The sequence below is a fragment of the Lithobates pipiens genome, unplaced genomic scaffold, assembly GCF_037356315.1.
Source record: "Lithobates pipiens isolate NorthernLeopardFrog02 unplaced genomic scaffold, aLitPip1_a1.2 Scaffold_13, whole genome shotgun sequence".
NCBI classification, from domain to species: domain Eukaryota; kingdom Metazoa; phylum Chordata; class Amphibia; order Anura; family Ranidae; genus Lithobates; species Lithobates pipiens.
Window position 1 is genome coordinate 273,499,108 of NW_027507718.1, and position 17,183 is coordinate 273,516,290.

At 43.0% G+C, this 17,183-nt stretch overlaps 1 protein-coding gene across 3 annotated transcripts in view; it reads right to left on the minus strand.

Annotated features, from left to right (window-relative positions):
- The window catches only part of LOC143974865 (NACHT, LRR and PYD domains-containing protein 3-like), a 151,703-nt gene that overhangs the window by 116,279 nt on the left and 18,241 nt on the right, over positions 1-17,183 (minus strand). For all 3 annotated transcript variants that reach the window (XM_077476631.1, XM_077476632.1, XM_077476630.1), the window contains exon 2: positions 2,302-2,570. In XM_077476631.1, coding sequence (XP_077332757.1) covers positions 2,302-2,570 — 269 coding nt within the window. The remainder of the gene's footprint in view (positions 1-2,301; positions 2,571-17,183) is intronic.

Consider the following 17,183-nt stretch of genomic DNA (forward strand, 5'->3'; position numbering starts at 1 on the left):
CTTTGAATCGTTATACCTTTTAAATGGTGCCAGTATATTGTCCTAACTGTTGGCTGGTATGTGACTACTTTCTTGTTCTGTATGTTTACCTTTCTATATTGAATAAAATCTTTATGGGGAAAAAAATACATCCCTGGGAATTACAGACCAGATAGCTTAACATCAATAGTATACAAGCTCTTTGGGGGGACGATAAGGGGCTTTATACAACATTTTAGTAATGAAAACGCTATCATTAGCAGTGATCAGCATGGATTCATGAAGAATCGTTCTTGCCAAACCAATCTATTAACCTTCTATGAGGAGGTGAGCTGGCATCTAGATAAAGGAAGGCCCGTAGACATGGTGTATCTGGATTTTGCAAACCATTTGACACAGTTCCCCATAAACGTTTATTGTACAAAGTAAAGTCCGTTGGCATGGACCATAGGGTGAGTACGTGGATTGAAAACTGGCTACAAGGGAGAGTTCAGAGGGTGGTGATAAATGGGTAATACTCGGAATGGTCAGGGGTGGGAAGTGGGGTCCCCCAGGGTTCTGTGCTGGGACCAATCCTGTTTAATTTGTTCATAAACGATCTGGAGGATGGGGTAAACAGCTCTGTATTTGCGGACGACACTAAGCTAAGCAGGGCAATAACATCTCTGCAGGATGAGGAAACCTTGCAAGAAGATCTGAACAAATTAATGGGGTGGGCAACTAAATGGCATGCAATGCCAAGCTGTTGCTAACAAAGCAAACAGAATATTGGCATGCATTAAAAATGGGATTAACTCCAGGGATAAAGCAATAATTCTCCCACTCTACAAGACTTTGGTCCGGCCTCACCTGGAGTATGCTGTCCAGTTCTGGGCAACAGTCCTCAGGAAGGATGTACTGGAAATGGAGCAAGTATAAAGCAGGGCAACAAAGCTAATAAAGGGTCTGGAGGATATTAGTTATGAAGAAAGGTTACGAGCACTGAACTTATTCTCTCTGGAGAAGAGATGCTTGAGAGAGGATATGATTTAAATTGACACATACCATACTGAACTTATTCTCTCTGGAGAAGAGATGCTTGAGAGGGGATATGATTTAAATTGACACATACCATACTGGTGACTCCCCAAAAGGGATAAAACTTTTCAGCGGAAGTGAGTTTAATAAGACACGTGGCCACTCACTAAAATTAGAAGAAAAGAGGTTTAACCTTAAACTGCATAGAGGGTTCTTTACTGTAAGAGCGGCAAGGGTGTGGAATTCCCCTCAACAGGCAGTGGTTTCAGGGGGGGGGGGGGCATTGATAGTTTCAAGATAAGACAGGCACCTGAACAACCGCAACATAAAGGCATATACAAATGTAATACTGACATATAATCTCACACATAGGTTGGACTTGACGGACTTGTGTCTTTTTTTAACCTCACCTACTATGTAACTATGTAACCACTTTAATGTACAATAACTGATCAAGCTTACATATGAAAATATATATTTTCCCCTTCTTTAGATCTAATTTTTGCCTTTAACACCTTGGATTGAAGTGAACCTTACTCAATTGTAAACATTTAAAAGTAAAGATTCTGTCTAACAGCAAACATTGCAAGATGCCCTATTATATTAATAGTCAGAAAAGCTTCTTCTGTGCACTCCTTTAATCAAGTTTCACTTTTTTCTGGGCCTGCCATCGCCTTTCCAGCAAGAGTGCTTTTCTGGACAGGGAGGCAATCTCCCTGAACAGTGGAAATGCGGTTGTCATGGCCTAGCCAATAAGGCAGAGGGAGTCAGCCCATAGTAATAAAGTGAAACTATGTAAGAGAGGATCACAGAAGATGCTTTTTTAGGGTAAAAAAGATAACAGCAAGCAACCTTTAGTGTTATGTAATGCTTTGTATCTCATTCTTCTTCTGCTCTGATTGTGGGTGGTCCTGGATGATACAGTGTGGCACTCTCAGAGAGTGGCTGTCTGCATCATTATACTACGAAGGAAGGGTAGACCAGCTACCCCCCTAATGGGGCAGGCCAATGATGCCCTTCAGTCTTCTTGTTTGAGTGATACAGGGCATTTATTAGACCTGTAGAAAAGAGGACATCTTGTTGAGAAAAATAAGTATTGTTAGGGACATCTACGGATTAAACATAAGCATTGAAGCTTGGGCTGTTTTTTTATTTTGAATACCTGTTACCCAGAGATGGACCCAATTTTAAATAGGAATTTCAGTTTTGGATAAAAATTTTTTTAAAAAATTAGGAATTTCAAAGTCTAACATGTGTGGCCAGCTGCAGAATTTATTTCATCATATGTAAAAAATTAACACTTACCATTTTCTGAGGCCATACAATTTTTAGAGTTTTTAATCTGAATGAAGAGATCACAAAAAACTGACGCATTTTCTTCCCCAAGGCAGTCAATAATATCCAATAATCTTCTGACTTGTTTCCTGGGCCCTGCTCCATGGGTGACCTCCTCAAAGTCATCTTTTGTCAGTAAATGTTTTTGTCTTGCCTGGTCAAGAATAGAATCAATACAATCTTCTAGTTCTTCCACAAGCTCTACACGGTGCTTCTGTAAAAACAACAGTGAAGATTCCCTAGAAAAAAAATGGATTATTAACAAATTAAACAATTCAGCTCTTGCATCTGTATACCCCTTATGGACTAGAGCATTTTTTGTAACCCTCAGACCAGCCTATGTCTCTCTTGCTAGCCAACAGATACTCAATGTTCAGTGACAGCACAGCCCTCGGAATGCATCCCTGTTATTATGCATACACCCCTGGCACTGGCTTCTTGCCTATTTACCTGCAGTGCTGAGGTGCATTATTGAACCATCATAAGCCCAGAGCTCTGATCCTGAAAGCATTTAGCTACCTAGCTGCTGACTAGTAAGTTCCTGTTTGCCATGGACTGCTGTTTAGATTCATCTGTTACGAACCCTTTGCGGAACTACAAACTACTCTTCTGGATTGTTGCCTGCCTTTTGACCTCAGTCTGTTTTTAAATTATGCTTTTCTGCTGCTTGCCCTGACCTCAAAGTGTTTCTGGATAATGCTGTGCCTGATGCCTGCCCTGACCTCAGATAGTCTCTGGATTACGCTTAACGTCTACCACCATCAAGCCTCTGAATATTTGTATAGATATTCTTCTGCCATGCTATGCCTCAAGGTCAGATCCTCTTGATTACTCTTTCCTGCTTCCTACACAGAGTCCCATGTTCCAACAGGCTGAAACTATAGCATTGTAAATCAAGTACCAGTAGGCTTGCTTGCCTTAAGGAAATGGGGGCTTATAAAGGTGAAGTGGGACATGACCTCCACGGCAGTGCCTTGCTTCTGCAAATTAGCCTTGAAAAAGGTCAGTAAAAAAAGTTACAAAATTTAGCTCCCCTAAACTTTAATGAGAGCTGGTTTGGAATTCCTGGATCTAACGCTAGGTTCAGCGGACATCCAGTGAACCGAACATACAGATATTGCACTTTACAATACCACAAGTAACGCCAAAAAATACCTGGTAACAGCACACTAGAATGCAGTGCAGTATACTCACCTAACAAGTACAAATTTATATTAAGAATGTAACAGACTCCCCTTTTTACCCTATATGTCTATGTAGGTATCTGTCCACATGTAAAGTTTTATAAGCTACAGCATGTCTCTTTAAGCCTTGATTAAAAAAAACAGTCCTTTTTGTTATATCGGATCTTTTTTTTATTGGTGGGGTAATACAGCAGCATTTTCCATAAGATACAAGTATGACAAACTTACTTCAGGGTTTAACCTTCTCTAACACTGACAACTCTGACATTCCCTTCACTGCTCCTTGGTCACTGCTGCCATCATGTACATTTCTTCTTCTGGGCCTGGCATCTTCTCTTGTCAGCATTAGGATGGCCACTGATCATTTAAGTTCTATGCTTGAGTTACTTTGTCCCCACACTTTGCTCCATTCTCAGCATTTTGCAGATGCAAGGAATGAGCTAGTGTGCAATAACTGCACTGCTCATGTGCTGCGGACAATGCACACAAGAAAAAATTGTTAGGAGAAAGGGGATGACGTTTTTTGGCAAAGGAGACATGCAAAGTCTCTCCTACCAAAATACTCTACTTGTTAGCAATTTTTTTAAAGCAGGACTAAACCCATCAATTCATTTTTTTTCCCAAAAATGTTACATTCAAGGCATGCTTCGAATGATAACTGTTATGCCCTGTACACACGGCCGGACTTTCCGACGGAAAATGTGCGATCGGATCATGTTGTCGGAAAATCTGACCGTGTGTGGGCTCCATCTGACTTTTTCTGATGCACAACGTTTGAGAGCAGGATCTAAAATTTTCCGACAACAAAATCCAATCGCATAAATTCCGATTGTGTGTAGACAATTCCAACGGACAAAGTGCCACTCATGCTCAGAGAGATGAAAGCTATTGGCTATTGGCCCGTTTATAGTCCCGACATACGTGTTTGACGTCAACTCGTTCAGAACGATCGGATTTTCCGACAACTTTGTGCGACCGTGTGTATGCAACACACTTTTCGGGCAAAATCGGTCTAAAAAAATCCGACAGATTTTGTGGTCGGAATGTCCGACCGTGTGTACAGGGTATTCTGGTTGATTGTGTGCTCAAATGAACTGTCAAACCATCACATGACTGGTGTCACATGTACACCCCACCATGGCAACTGCAGACCAAACAGAGACTAAGATGGCAGCCTCCTTGGGTGTAAAGAATAGGAGGGTTTAAATAGTCTGGTAAACGCACAGTTAAACTGGTAATGAATCTAGAACACTATGACAGTGTTAGATTAGTCCACCAGGCCAGTAATGCACAAATCATGGGCTTTCCACTGCCAGGTTTAGGAGTACAAGGCTTAGGAGTAGAAGCTGCCGCAGGCACATTGAGGGAGGGGGTGCCAGGTTGAAAGCATTCTGAAGAATCTGGAAGGTCTGGCAGCTCTGTGCCAATGGGGCATCATTATGGAACCACCATCCACCCCAATCATGCTCTGAGGGCCCCTCTCACATCCAGGAGGAATGGCAAGTGGTGGCCAAGAAAAATAGGGCAAGGAGAAATATTAACACCTAAAAGAGGGCTCCTTAACAAAAAGCACAGGCATTTAACTGACTACCCCCTGGGAGGACAGGAATATGGAAACTTTTCCATCACCCCTCTACTACGATGAACAGTGCACTCTGTGCAAGAATCCCCCAGTGCATCCTCAGTTAAAGCTGTCAACCATTTTCTGTTTAACATTTTTGTTTAGTTTATTTTGTTATGCTATAGACTTCTCTGGATCAACAACTACCCCCAAGAAAGATGACATCGCATCTCAGCCGACTACACGCACCGATGCAGAAATTGCAAGAATAGCTACCCACCCCACAGGAACACCCAACCACATCACTGGCAATAAGGACCACCCCGAGAACACCGTAAGAACCCTTCAGAACACAAAATCTCACCAGGAGATTGATATACAGAAAACCGGACTTTTCTTTATCTGTGAGTATGACCATCGACTTCCACACTTTGACATTCCCACAATAATCAATGCCACTTAATATACTGTCTATCAATGCACATGGCTTAAACCATCCAGAAAAAAGGTCTTCTCTGTGGAAAGAAGTGATATCTTCTTGCTGCGACATGTTTGTGTCCAGGAGACCCATTTCCACCAAGATGCTCCTCCCAAATGTACCCATAAAAGCTTTAACTATTACTTTTACTCCAACATGAAATAAAAAAAAAGAGGAGTTTTCATAGTGGTAAAAGAATCTGTCTCATTTCAACTACACTCTGTAATCTCTGATCCCTCGGGAAGATATCTCATCATACTATGTTGCGTCAACAATAGGGATGAGCTTGGTGTTCGAGTCGAACGCATGTTCGACTCGTACACCGGCTGTTCTCCCGTTCGGCAAAGCCAGAACTCTGTGGGCTGTTCGTGTGGCGCTCACGGCCCACAATGCACTGCACCATCGCAGTGCATTGCTGGCTCATGCTTGGCCAATCACAGCGCCGGCAGCGAGGAGAGCCATAATTGGCCACAGTCAGGATGCCTGTCGCCAATTATAGCTCAGGGGGTTTAGTACACGCCCCACCCTATATAAGGCCGCCAGCGCAGTGGCCTTGTGTAGTGTGTTCCGGCGCCTGCAGGAGTTAGTGGGTGTTGTGTGCCTCCAGCGCAGTATACACCTGTATCTACCCTTTATTGCTTTTGTTCTCTAATACAGCCATTTGCAGGATTTACTGGGTGGTGTGTGCCTCCAGCACAGCACAATATACTCATGTATCTACCCTTTATTGCTGTTGTTCTCTAATACAGCCATCTGCAGGGGTTAGTGGGTGTTGTGTGCCTCCAGCACAGCAAAGTATACGCCTGTATCTACCCTTTATTGCTGATGTTCTATAATAAAGGCATCTGCAGGAGTTAGTGGGTGTTGTGTGCCTCCAGCACAGCACAGTATACACCTGTATTTACCCTGTATTGCTGGTGTTCTCTAATACAGCCATCTGCAGGAGTTAGTGGGTATTGTGTGCCTCCAGCACAGCACAGTATACACCTGTCTACCCTTTATTGCTGGTGTTCTATAATAAAGGCATCTGCAGGAGTTAGTGGGTGTTGTGTTCCTCCAGCACAGCACAGTATACACCCGTACCTACCCTTTATTGCTGGTCTTCTCTAATACATCCATCTGCATGAGTTAGTGGGTGTTGTGTGCTTCCAGCAAAGCACAGTATACACCTGTATCTACCCTTTATTGCTGGAGTTCTCTAATACAACCATCTTCAGGAGTTAGTGGGTGGTGTGTGCCTCCAGCACAGCACGGTATACACCTGTATCTACCCTTTATTGCTGTTGTTCTATAATAAAGGCATCTACAGGAGTTAGTGGGTGTTGTGTGCCTCCAGCACAGCACAGTATACACCTGTATCTACCATTTATTGCTGGTGTTCTCTAATACAGCCATCTGCAGGAGTTAATGGGTGTTGTGTGCCTCCAGCACAATCTACACCTGTATCTACCCTTTATTGCTGGTGTTCTATAATAAAGGCATCTGCAGGAGTTAGTTGGTGTTGTGTGCCTCCAGCACAGCACAGTATACACCTGTATTTACCCTGTATTGCTGGTGTTCTCTAATACAGCCAACTGCAGGAGTTAGTGGGTGTTGTGTGCCTCCAGCACAGTATACACCTGTATCTACCCTTTATTGCTGGTGTTCTATAATAAAGGCATCTGCAGGAGTTAGTGGGTGTTGTGTTCCTCCAGCACAGCACAGTATACACCCGTACCTACCCTTTATTGCTGGTCTTCTCTAATACATCCATCTGCATGAGTTAGTGGGTGTTGTGTGCTTCCAGCACAGCACAGTATACACCTGTATCTACCCTTTATTGCTGGAGTTCTCTAATACAACCATCTTCAGGAGTTAGTGGGTGGTGTGTGCCTCCAGCACAGCACGGTATACACCTGTATCTACCATTTATTGCTGGTGTTCTCTAATACAGCCATCTGCAGGACTTAGTGGGTGTTGTGTGCCTCCAGCACAATCTACACCTGTATCTACCCTTTATTGCTGGTGTTCTATAATAAAGGCATCTGCAGGAGTTAGTGGGTGTTGTGTGCCTCCAGCACAGCACAGTATACACCTGTATCTACCATTTATTGCTAGTGTTCTCTAATACAGCCATCTGCAGGAGTTAGTGGGTGTTGTGTGCCTCCAGCACAATATACACCTGTATCTACCTTTTATTGCTGGTGTTCTATAATAAAGGCATCTGCAGGAGTTAGTGGGTGTTGTGTGCCTCCAGCACAGCACTGTATACACCTGTATCTACCCTTTATTGCTGATGTTCTCTAATACAGCCATCTGCAGGAGATAGTGGGTGTTGTGTGCCTCCAGCACAGCACAGTATACACCAGTATCTACCCTTTATTGCTGGTGTTCTCTCATACAGGCATCTGCAGTAGTTAGTGGGTGTTGTGTGCCTCCATCACAGTATACACCTGTATCTACCCTTTATTGCTAGTGTTGTATAATACAGGCATCTGCAGGAGTTAGTGGGTGCTGTGTGCCTCCAGCACAATATACACTACTCAATTGCTGGTTTTCCCATCTCCCTGCAGGCCACTACTATGTCTGGAAGGCCAACAAGGAGAGGCAGACAGTCATGAGCCAATAAAAGAGGGCAAGCAGGCTCTGTGTCTAGAGACAACAGTGCTGGTTGTGGACGCGGTGCATCATCATCATCATGTGGCCATGGAACACGCTTGTCCTTCTTTTCGGCAGCTGGACGTGTTGAGCTGCATTATGCCAAAGACTTGATAGAGTGGATGACCAAGCCCTCTTCATCCTCCTCATCCTCTCTCAACCAGGCTCAGGGTGCAGCTGCCAATGCATCCTCTACCCTCGTCTCAATGTCATCATCAGTCACTCCTTCCCTAGACCCACCATGTCCTCCTGAGGAGTCCCCCGAACTGTTTGAGCACAGTGTTGGATACATGCTCCATGAGGATGCCCAGTGTTTTGAAGGCTCTGATGATGATACTCAGCTAGAGGAAGGCAGTAGCGTGAGCGCAGAGAGAGGGGATGCTCAAGAAGGACAGCAATCTGGCAGTCATGTTCCACTAGCTGCAGCATACTGCCAGGTTTGCTCCAGTGATGAAGAGGGAGGGTATGATGAGGTCACTGACTCCACGTGAATGTCTGATAGGAGAGAGGAAGAGGAGGAGGCACATCATCACACCACGCCAGTGAGGCATGATCAGGGATGCATGCACTGTCCTGTCACCATTTGAGGACACATCTTTGGCCACAAGGATGGTGAGCAGTGACAGTGCATGCATCAGTGACACTGTACCTCTTGTCCACCTGTTGAAGCATACGCTGTGTGGAGTAATAGACAGGGCACTTGAGGCAGAACAGAGGCAGGAAAAGGAGGACTTCCTTGCCTCTCAAGGCCCCCTTTATCCAGACACTGTTCCTGCTGTCCCACCCATCACACAGGAAGAGGAAGAGGAGGAGAAGGATTGTGTTAGCATGGAGGTGGAGCCTGGCACTCAGCATCAGCAGCAGCAGTCTTGTAGGGATGATTTACAGTCCCAATAAACCTGTGGACTTCTACGTGGCTGGGAGGAGGTGGCTGCGGATCATGTTGTCCTTAGTGCCCCAGAGGACTCCGACCGAATCCCTCAGCTAACCTACGCTACATGACTTCCCTGATCCTGCAAAGCCTGTGGAAGGATCCTCGTATTCTTTGGATCAAGGAGAGGGACCACTACTGGCTGGCCACTCTCCTTGATCCACGGTACAAGGGTAAGGTTGCAGACCTTATCTTGCCATTGCAGAGGGAGCAGAGCATGAGACATCTCCGGGAGGCCTTGCAGAAAGGTCTGTGCAACGCGTTCCCAGAAACTGGGAGGTTACAAACTTCTGGTCCTGGACGTGTTCCTGGGGCTTCGGTCAGTCACAGAAGGAGCGGTTGAGAAGGTGGCCGTCTGACCGATGCTTTCAGACAATTTTTTAGTCGGCAGCCCCAAGGTATGATCGGTTCCAGCAACCATCGCTAGCGTCTGATTTACATGGTGCAGGAATACCTAGGGGCACGGTCAGACTTGGACACCATTCCCACCGAAAATGGAGGATGGATCACTGGCCAGAGCTTGCACAGTATGCAATTGAGCTACTGGCCTGTCCTGCATCCAGCGTTCTTTCGGAACACACTTCAGTGCTGCTGGTGGCTTTGTAACCGATCACTGGGTGCACCTGTCCACCGACTCGGTTGATCGACTGACCTTCATAAAGGTGAATCAGTCTTGTTGGATCACTACCAGCTACCAAGCACCTGAAGCTGATGTAACCGAATAATTTTTTTGGAAATGTCACATCCCTTCAAGACTACCTATGCTGATGCTGAGCTACTGTCCTGTTATGTTGGCTGACTATCCTCTTCCTTCTCAATGATCCCGCTGATATCTTGGAAGAACATTTTTGGTTCTGGGTGATGCCACCAGCCTAATTTTTCAGCCCCTGTTTAACAGGGGCGTTGCAATTTTTGATGCAATGCTTTGCAGCAGGGCTCATTCCTGCACTCCAAATAGACTATATGGGGGAGGTTGCAGTGTCGTGGCACCAGCACCAGTGCCTAAGGCCCAATTTTTCAGGGGCATGTAATTACAATTCTTGATATAATATTTCACAGCAGGGCCCGTTCCTGCACCGACCGAGAGTAACTGTGAGGACTTATAGTGTTGTGGCACCAGCACCACCACCACAACCACCAAAGGCCCAATTGTTATACCACTGTTCAACAATGGCATGTAATTACAATTCTTGATATAATCGTTCACAGCAGGGCGCTCCAGCACCCACCAAGAGTCATTTTGAGGGATTACAGTGTTGTGGCAACACCAACACCTTAGGCCCAAATTTCTGCAGAGCATATAGGGCAGGCCCCTACTTTCAAACATCCAACTTACAAACGTCTCCTACTTGCAAACGGAAGGAGACAACAGGAAGTGAGATGAAAAAAGACAGATGGCAAAAAAATTATACAGGGGTGATAACCCTTCCCAATGTTTTCCAAAAATCTTAAAAATAGATTTTTTGACTGGAGCTACACTTTAAAAATGTAACAGTTCAAAATTACAAACAGATTCTACTTAACACAACAAACCTACACAGTCCCTGTCTTGTTTGCACCGCCTGTATACTGCTGTTCTGAGTATATAGGGCCTGGGGGCCCCATGCCTTTCCTTTTTTTTATTTGGGTACGGGATTCCCCTTAATATCCGTACAAGACCCAAAGGGGCTGGTAATGGGCAAGGGGGCTACCCATGCCATTTTTCTCAATGATTTTCATCCATATTGCCGGAACCAGATATTACATTAAAACCGCAAGCAGTTTTAAATGACTTTTTTCAGTTAAATGTCAATTTGTGCAGGGACTGTTCTAAACACGGGAAACACGTGCCACTTCACAAGCATACTATAGACACCCCCCAGGCATGATATTTAAAGGAATATTTCACTTTTTTTTTACTTTAATCGTCATTAAAATAGGTGCTCCCGAAAAAATGTCAGTTTTTAAAAACAATTTTGGCATTGACCCATGTCCCCTGGGGCAGGAGCCAGGTCCCCAAACCCTTTTTAGGACAATATCTTGCCTATTAGCCATTAAAATTAGCACTTTTTATTTTGAACGTTTGAGTCCCATAGACTTCAATGGGGTTCTAAAGTTCGCACAAATTTTCGGTCCGTTCAAAAGTTCTGGTGTGAACCGAACCGGGGGGTGTTCGGCTCATCACTAGTCAACAATACCAACTATACATTAGTGAACATTTATGTTCCCAATAGGCACCAAACCCGATTTCTGAACAAACTAATGGGAAACATTTTAAAAGTTCAACAAGGTTTCCTCATAATATGCGGGGATTTTAACATTACCCCAGACCCTCGGGTGGACTCTACATCTAAATTCTCTAATAAATCAACATCCATGGCTCCCTTCTTACGAACTCAGGAATTATATGACATTTGGCGATGTATGCATGCCAATGAAAAAGACTTTACGTTTTACTCTCATAGACATTGCATATATACAGTGCCTTGCGAAAGTATTCGGCCCCCTTGAACTTTTCAACCTTTTGCCACATTTCAGGCTTCAAAAATAAAGATATAACATTTTTATTTTTTGTGAAGAATCACCAACAAGTGGAACACAATTGTGAAGTGGAACGAAATCTATTGGATTTTGAAACTTTTTTAACTAATAAAAAATGAAAAGTGGGGCGTACAAAATTATTCGGCCCCCTTGCGTTAATACTTTGTAGAGCCACCTTTTGCTGCGATTACAGCTGCAAGTCACTTGGGATATGTCTCTATCAGTTTTGCACATCGAGAGATTTTCCTTGCAAAACAGCTCGAGCTCAGTGAGGTTGGATGGAGAGCGTTTGTGAACAGCAGTTTTCAGCTCTTTTCACAGATTCTCGATTGGATTCAGGTCTGGACTTTGACTTGGCCATTCTAACACCTGGATACGTTTATTTGTGAACCATTCCTTTGTAGATTTTGCTGTAAATTTGGGATGATTGTCTTGTTGGAAGATACATCTCCGTCCCAGTTTCAGGTCTTTTGCAGACTCCAACAGGTTTTCATCCAGAATGGTCCTGTATTTGGCTGCATCCATCTTCCCCTCAATTTTAACAATCTTCCCTGTCCCTGCTTAAGAAAAGCAGGCCCAAACCATGATGCTGCCACCACCATGTTTGACAGTGGGGGTGGTGTGTTGAGGGTGATGAGCTGTGTTGCTTTTACGCCAAACATATCGTTTTGCATTGTGGGCAAAAAGTTCGATTTTGGTTTCATCTGACCAGAGCACCTTCTTCCACATGTTTGGTGTGTCTCCCAGGTGGCTTGTGGCAAACTTTAGACAAGACTTTTTATGGATATCTTTGAGAAATGGCTTTCTTCTTGCCACTCTTCCATAAAGGCCAGATTTGTGCAGTGTACGACTGATTGTTGTCCTATGGACAGACTCTCCCACCTCAGCTGTAGTTCTCTGCAGTTCATCCAGAGTGATCATGGGCCTCTTGGCTGCATCTCTGATCAGTCTTCTCCTTGTCTGAGCTGAAAGTTTAGAGGGACGGCCAGGTCTTGGTAGATTTGCAGTGGGCTTATACTTCTTCCATTTCAAAATGATAGCTTGCACAGTGCTCCTTGGGATGTTTAAAGCTTGGGAAATCTTTTTGTATCCAAATCCGGCTTTAAACTTCTCCACAACGGTATTACGGACCTGCCTGGTGTGTTCCTTGGTCTTCATGATGCTCTCTGCGCTTTCAACAGAACCCTGAGACTATCACAGAGCAGGTGCATTTATACAGAGACTTGATTACACACAGGTGGATTCTATTTATCACCATCAGTCATTTAGGACAACATTGGATCATTCAGAGATCCTCGCTGAACTTCTGGAGTGAGTTTGCTGCACTGAAAGTAAAGGGGCCGAATAATTTTGCATGCACCACTTTTCAGTTTTTTATTTGCTAAAAAAGTTTAAATTATCCAATAGATTTTGTTCCACTTCCCACTTGTTGGTGATTCTTCACAAAAAATTAAAATTTTATATCTTTATGTTTGAAGCCTGAAATGTGGCAAAAAGTTGAAAAGTTCAAGGGGGCCGAATACTTTCGCAAGGCACTGTACAAGGATTGATCTGTTCCTAATGGACAGGTGGCTACTCCCTAAGATACAACACATTAAAATTAATAGCATCACTTGGTCAGATCACGCATCCATCCTACTAACTCTGCGAGACACATACCTTAACAATAATGCCTTTGTCTGGCGTTCTAACCCTCAGGTAATTCAACATTCATCCACCAAACAAACCTTGGAGAGCCACCTGTCTGAATACTTCCAGATCAATTCTTCAGATGTGGATAATCCGTTTACTATATGGAATGCTCATAAGGCATACATAAGAGGAATGTTTATACAATTAGGTACGAGGCTTAGGAGACAGAGGCAGCAGAGACTCGACTCTCTTCTAGCAGAAATGAAAACCCTTGGATTTCAACATAACAAACAACCCTACCCCTGTCGTTGGTACAAAACATGATCTTAGATTAGAATTACTTCATTCCTTTGAACAGAAACAAATATGACTGAAAATGTCCTTCTATTCCACCAACAATAAAGCAGGGAAGGCACTAGCACGCAAATTACAAAGCCAATGACTAAAAACTAAAATACCCCACCTAACTGACTCCAAATCTAACCTACGAGTAGTTGACCCTCAAAGTATTGCAGATCTATTTAGTGAATATTACAACGCACTCTATAATTTAAACCAAGACAGCAATATCAAACAACCCTCCCACCTGGAAATAACAAAGTTCTTGTCTGACATCAACCTGCCCCAAATTTCCACATCACAGCTTGAAACATTAAACACCCCCTTCTCCTTAGCAGAAGTCATAAAGGTCATAGACACCCTCCCTAATAATAAATCTCCAGGACCAGACGGCTCACAGGGGAATACTACAAAAATTTTAAAGTAATACTAAGACCACACCTACTTAAAGTATTCGAAAAAGCTGCTGCCTCTGCATCCTTTCCCTCTGAAATGCTTGAAGCATTGATAGTCACTTTGTCCAAACCAGGGAAGGTATTTTAGGCCAATATCTTTATTAAATAACGACCTAAAAATATATGCTAAACTCATTTCAATCAATTTAATGGACATCTTACCCACTATAATCAATCAGGACCAATCCGGATTCACTAAAGGCAGAAAAACATCTGATGCCACTAGAAGGCTGACTGACATAATCCATATCGCCAGACGCTGTTGAACGCCTTCTCTGCTTCTTGCACTGGATACAGAGAAGGCGTTTGACAGAGTCCACTGGGCATACCTCACAAAAACTCTGGAAAAATTTGGATTCAAAGGACACCTGCTATCAGCAATCCTAGCTCTTTATACCTCCCCATCAGCTAGAGAGTTCACATCAGGCATGTTGTTCAAACCCTTTTCAATAACTAATGGCACACACCCCTCATATTCAACTTGTTAATGGAATCTTTAGCAGCCAATGTTAGACAAGACTCCAACATCCATGGATTCATGATTAGAGACCACAAACACGTAATAAGTCATTTCGCAGATGATGTAATATTGCTAACAAATCCGGTGTCTTTCCTAAATAAGGTTACCAAGTTGCTACACAACTATGGAATGGTATCATACTACAAGGTTAACTAATCCAAATCTTATATCCTAGGCCTGGGTGTAAAACCACAGGACAAAATAGAAATACAGAGCACTTTCCCATTTGTGTGGAATAACCACAACATCACATATCTAGGAATTAAACTCATGGCACAACCTGACCTTCTATTCCAGACAAACTACCAACCATTAAAATCCACACTTAAACAAGAACTCCACAGCCTAAGCAAACATATTTTATCATGGACAGGTAGGTCAGCTGCATTTAAAATGCAAACTTTGCCTAAACTCCTATAGATATTCCATACCGTACCAATTCCAGCCACAAAAACTTTCTTTCAAACATTACAAACTATACTTTCCAAGTATCTTTGGGAAGGTAAAAAAGCCAGATGTGCATTTTCCAAACTCAAAAAGACTAAAAAGGTGGGAGGAGTGGGTCTACCTGACCTAGCGAACTATCACCTAGCTGCCATTTTAGCACAACGCAGAGAATGGTTCCTCAAAAACCCGATGACATTAAGGGGGAACACAGAGCAAGATATTCAAAGCCTGCGTGCTGAAAATTTTATGTCCCCAACTACAATTGCACACTGCTCAGCGCTTCAGGATGTAATATAATTTAAGTGAGTTAACACTACTAAAACACTAGAATTATGATCCCAAAAAATTAGATAGGAAAATAATAATAATCCAAATTAAAAACTAAACAGAAAATAATAATAATAGCTGCTGCTTGTTTAAAACATAAAAGCATATAAAATTATATATAAAAAGCTCCAATCTTAAAACAAGAGTCCACTAATTATATATAGCAGCGCTCAAACATGCAGAATCTTGTTCAGATGCCGTTCATTTTTTTGTGCTCACGAAATATTGGTGATACAGTCCAGTTTGTGAAAAGAAGAAAGATAAAAACCAACTTCCACCTCACGTTCCACCTTTCGTGCTTCAAAATAAGAGCCCCCCTTGGGGGTGCACTCACCAGAAAATCAAGAGTATATGAGCCTTCAGTATATCAAAAAAATATATATATTCCTTGGTCGCTAGATGTCTCCAAGATGGGGAGGTCTGATATTTTTCATAGAGGAAACAAGATTATACCAACATAGTGTAATATTGTTTAAACATCTTTATTAGAACCCCCCATATAAATAAATATGCGTACCAAATACAATAAGAACAATCGCATTTAAGAACGTGTACTGTGCCTTATCCTTTGTGATGAACCACCTTAGGTCACCGCGGACGTCCGCTCTGTGTACTGGATTCACTTCCTGGTACCCTGGTTGTTCAAAACTAAGTACATGGAATGCACACGTCACTTCCGGTGTGTGTTACGCTCTGACGCGTTTCGTCATTTCCGACTTCTTCCGAGGGTGTAAGACACAACACCGGAAGACTGCTTATATACACTATGAGATCCAATGTATCCAAGATATAATACCAGGAGGGAACTTATATGATTACATGCTAGCCCATACACAACTCAAAAAATCTAATTAACAAGATTCTTCCTACCAATGATAGACTCCTTAAAAGCATGGAAGACCATAGTAACTTCCGAGTCTAAGTCACTTCCCACCATTTCTATCCCTATACCCATGTCCACCTTAACATTGATTGTTCCTGAATTAAATCTAGAACGCTGGAAGAAGAAAGGAATAACTTGGTTAAAGGACCTATACATTAACGATAGGGAAAAATCGTTCCATGAGCTCCTAAAGGAATTCAACCTACCCTTCTCCGAACAGGTCAATCATACCCGAGTCACATCCTACCTTAAGAGCAATCACTCTCTTAAGTGCCAACTATTTTGGAAAAGTCAAACATACCTCACAGCCAAACAATATTGGAAAGGGGGATTGCATTGTTCTATCAATGCCTCAATGACAAATCCATATTTATCAAAACAAACTCGATGCTGGCCTGGGAAAGAGATTTGGTTCAAACCTTCTCAAATGAACAATGGCTCAAAGCAATTCAATACTCCCACTCCTCCACCAAATGCACCAACCTCTGGGAACTCTCCCACAAGATCATACAGAGATGGTACATGACACCATACAGAATAGCCAAATTTACGCACTCCGCATATTCTCTATGCTGGAGGAACTGTTCACAACCAGGCACTCTCTTCCATAAATTATGGAAGTGCGAGAGACTGACCAAATTTTGGACTGAGATATTCTCCATTCTCCGCCAAGTAACAGGACAGAATATCCAACTATCACCCTCACTAGCCCTCTTAAACGTAGGGATCGACAAGATACCTCCAAACTTTCAAAAATTTACCACCCACTTATTTTTAGCACATTAAACGCAATACGTACAGTATCCACGCACTTCCAATACGAGAATATGCTCGCACATATAGCTGGGAAACACACAATATTCCTAATACACTGGCAACCATGGATTCAATGGTACAAATCCCAGAAAGGTAATTAGAATGAAACCAAACCCACTCAG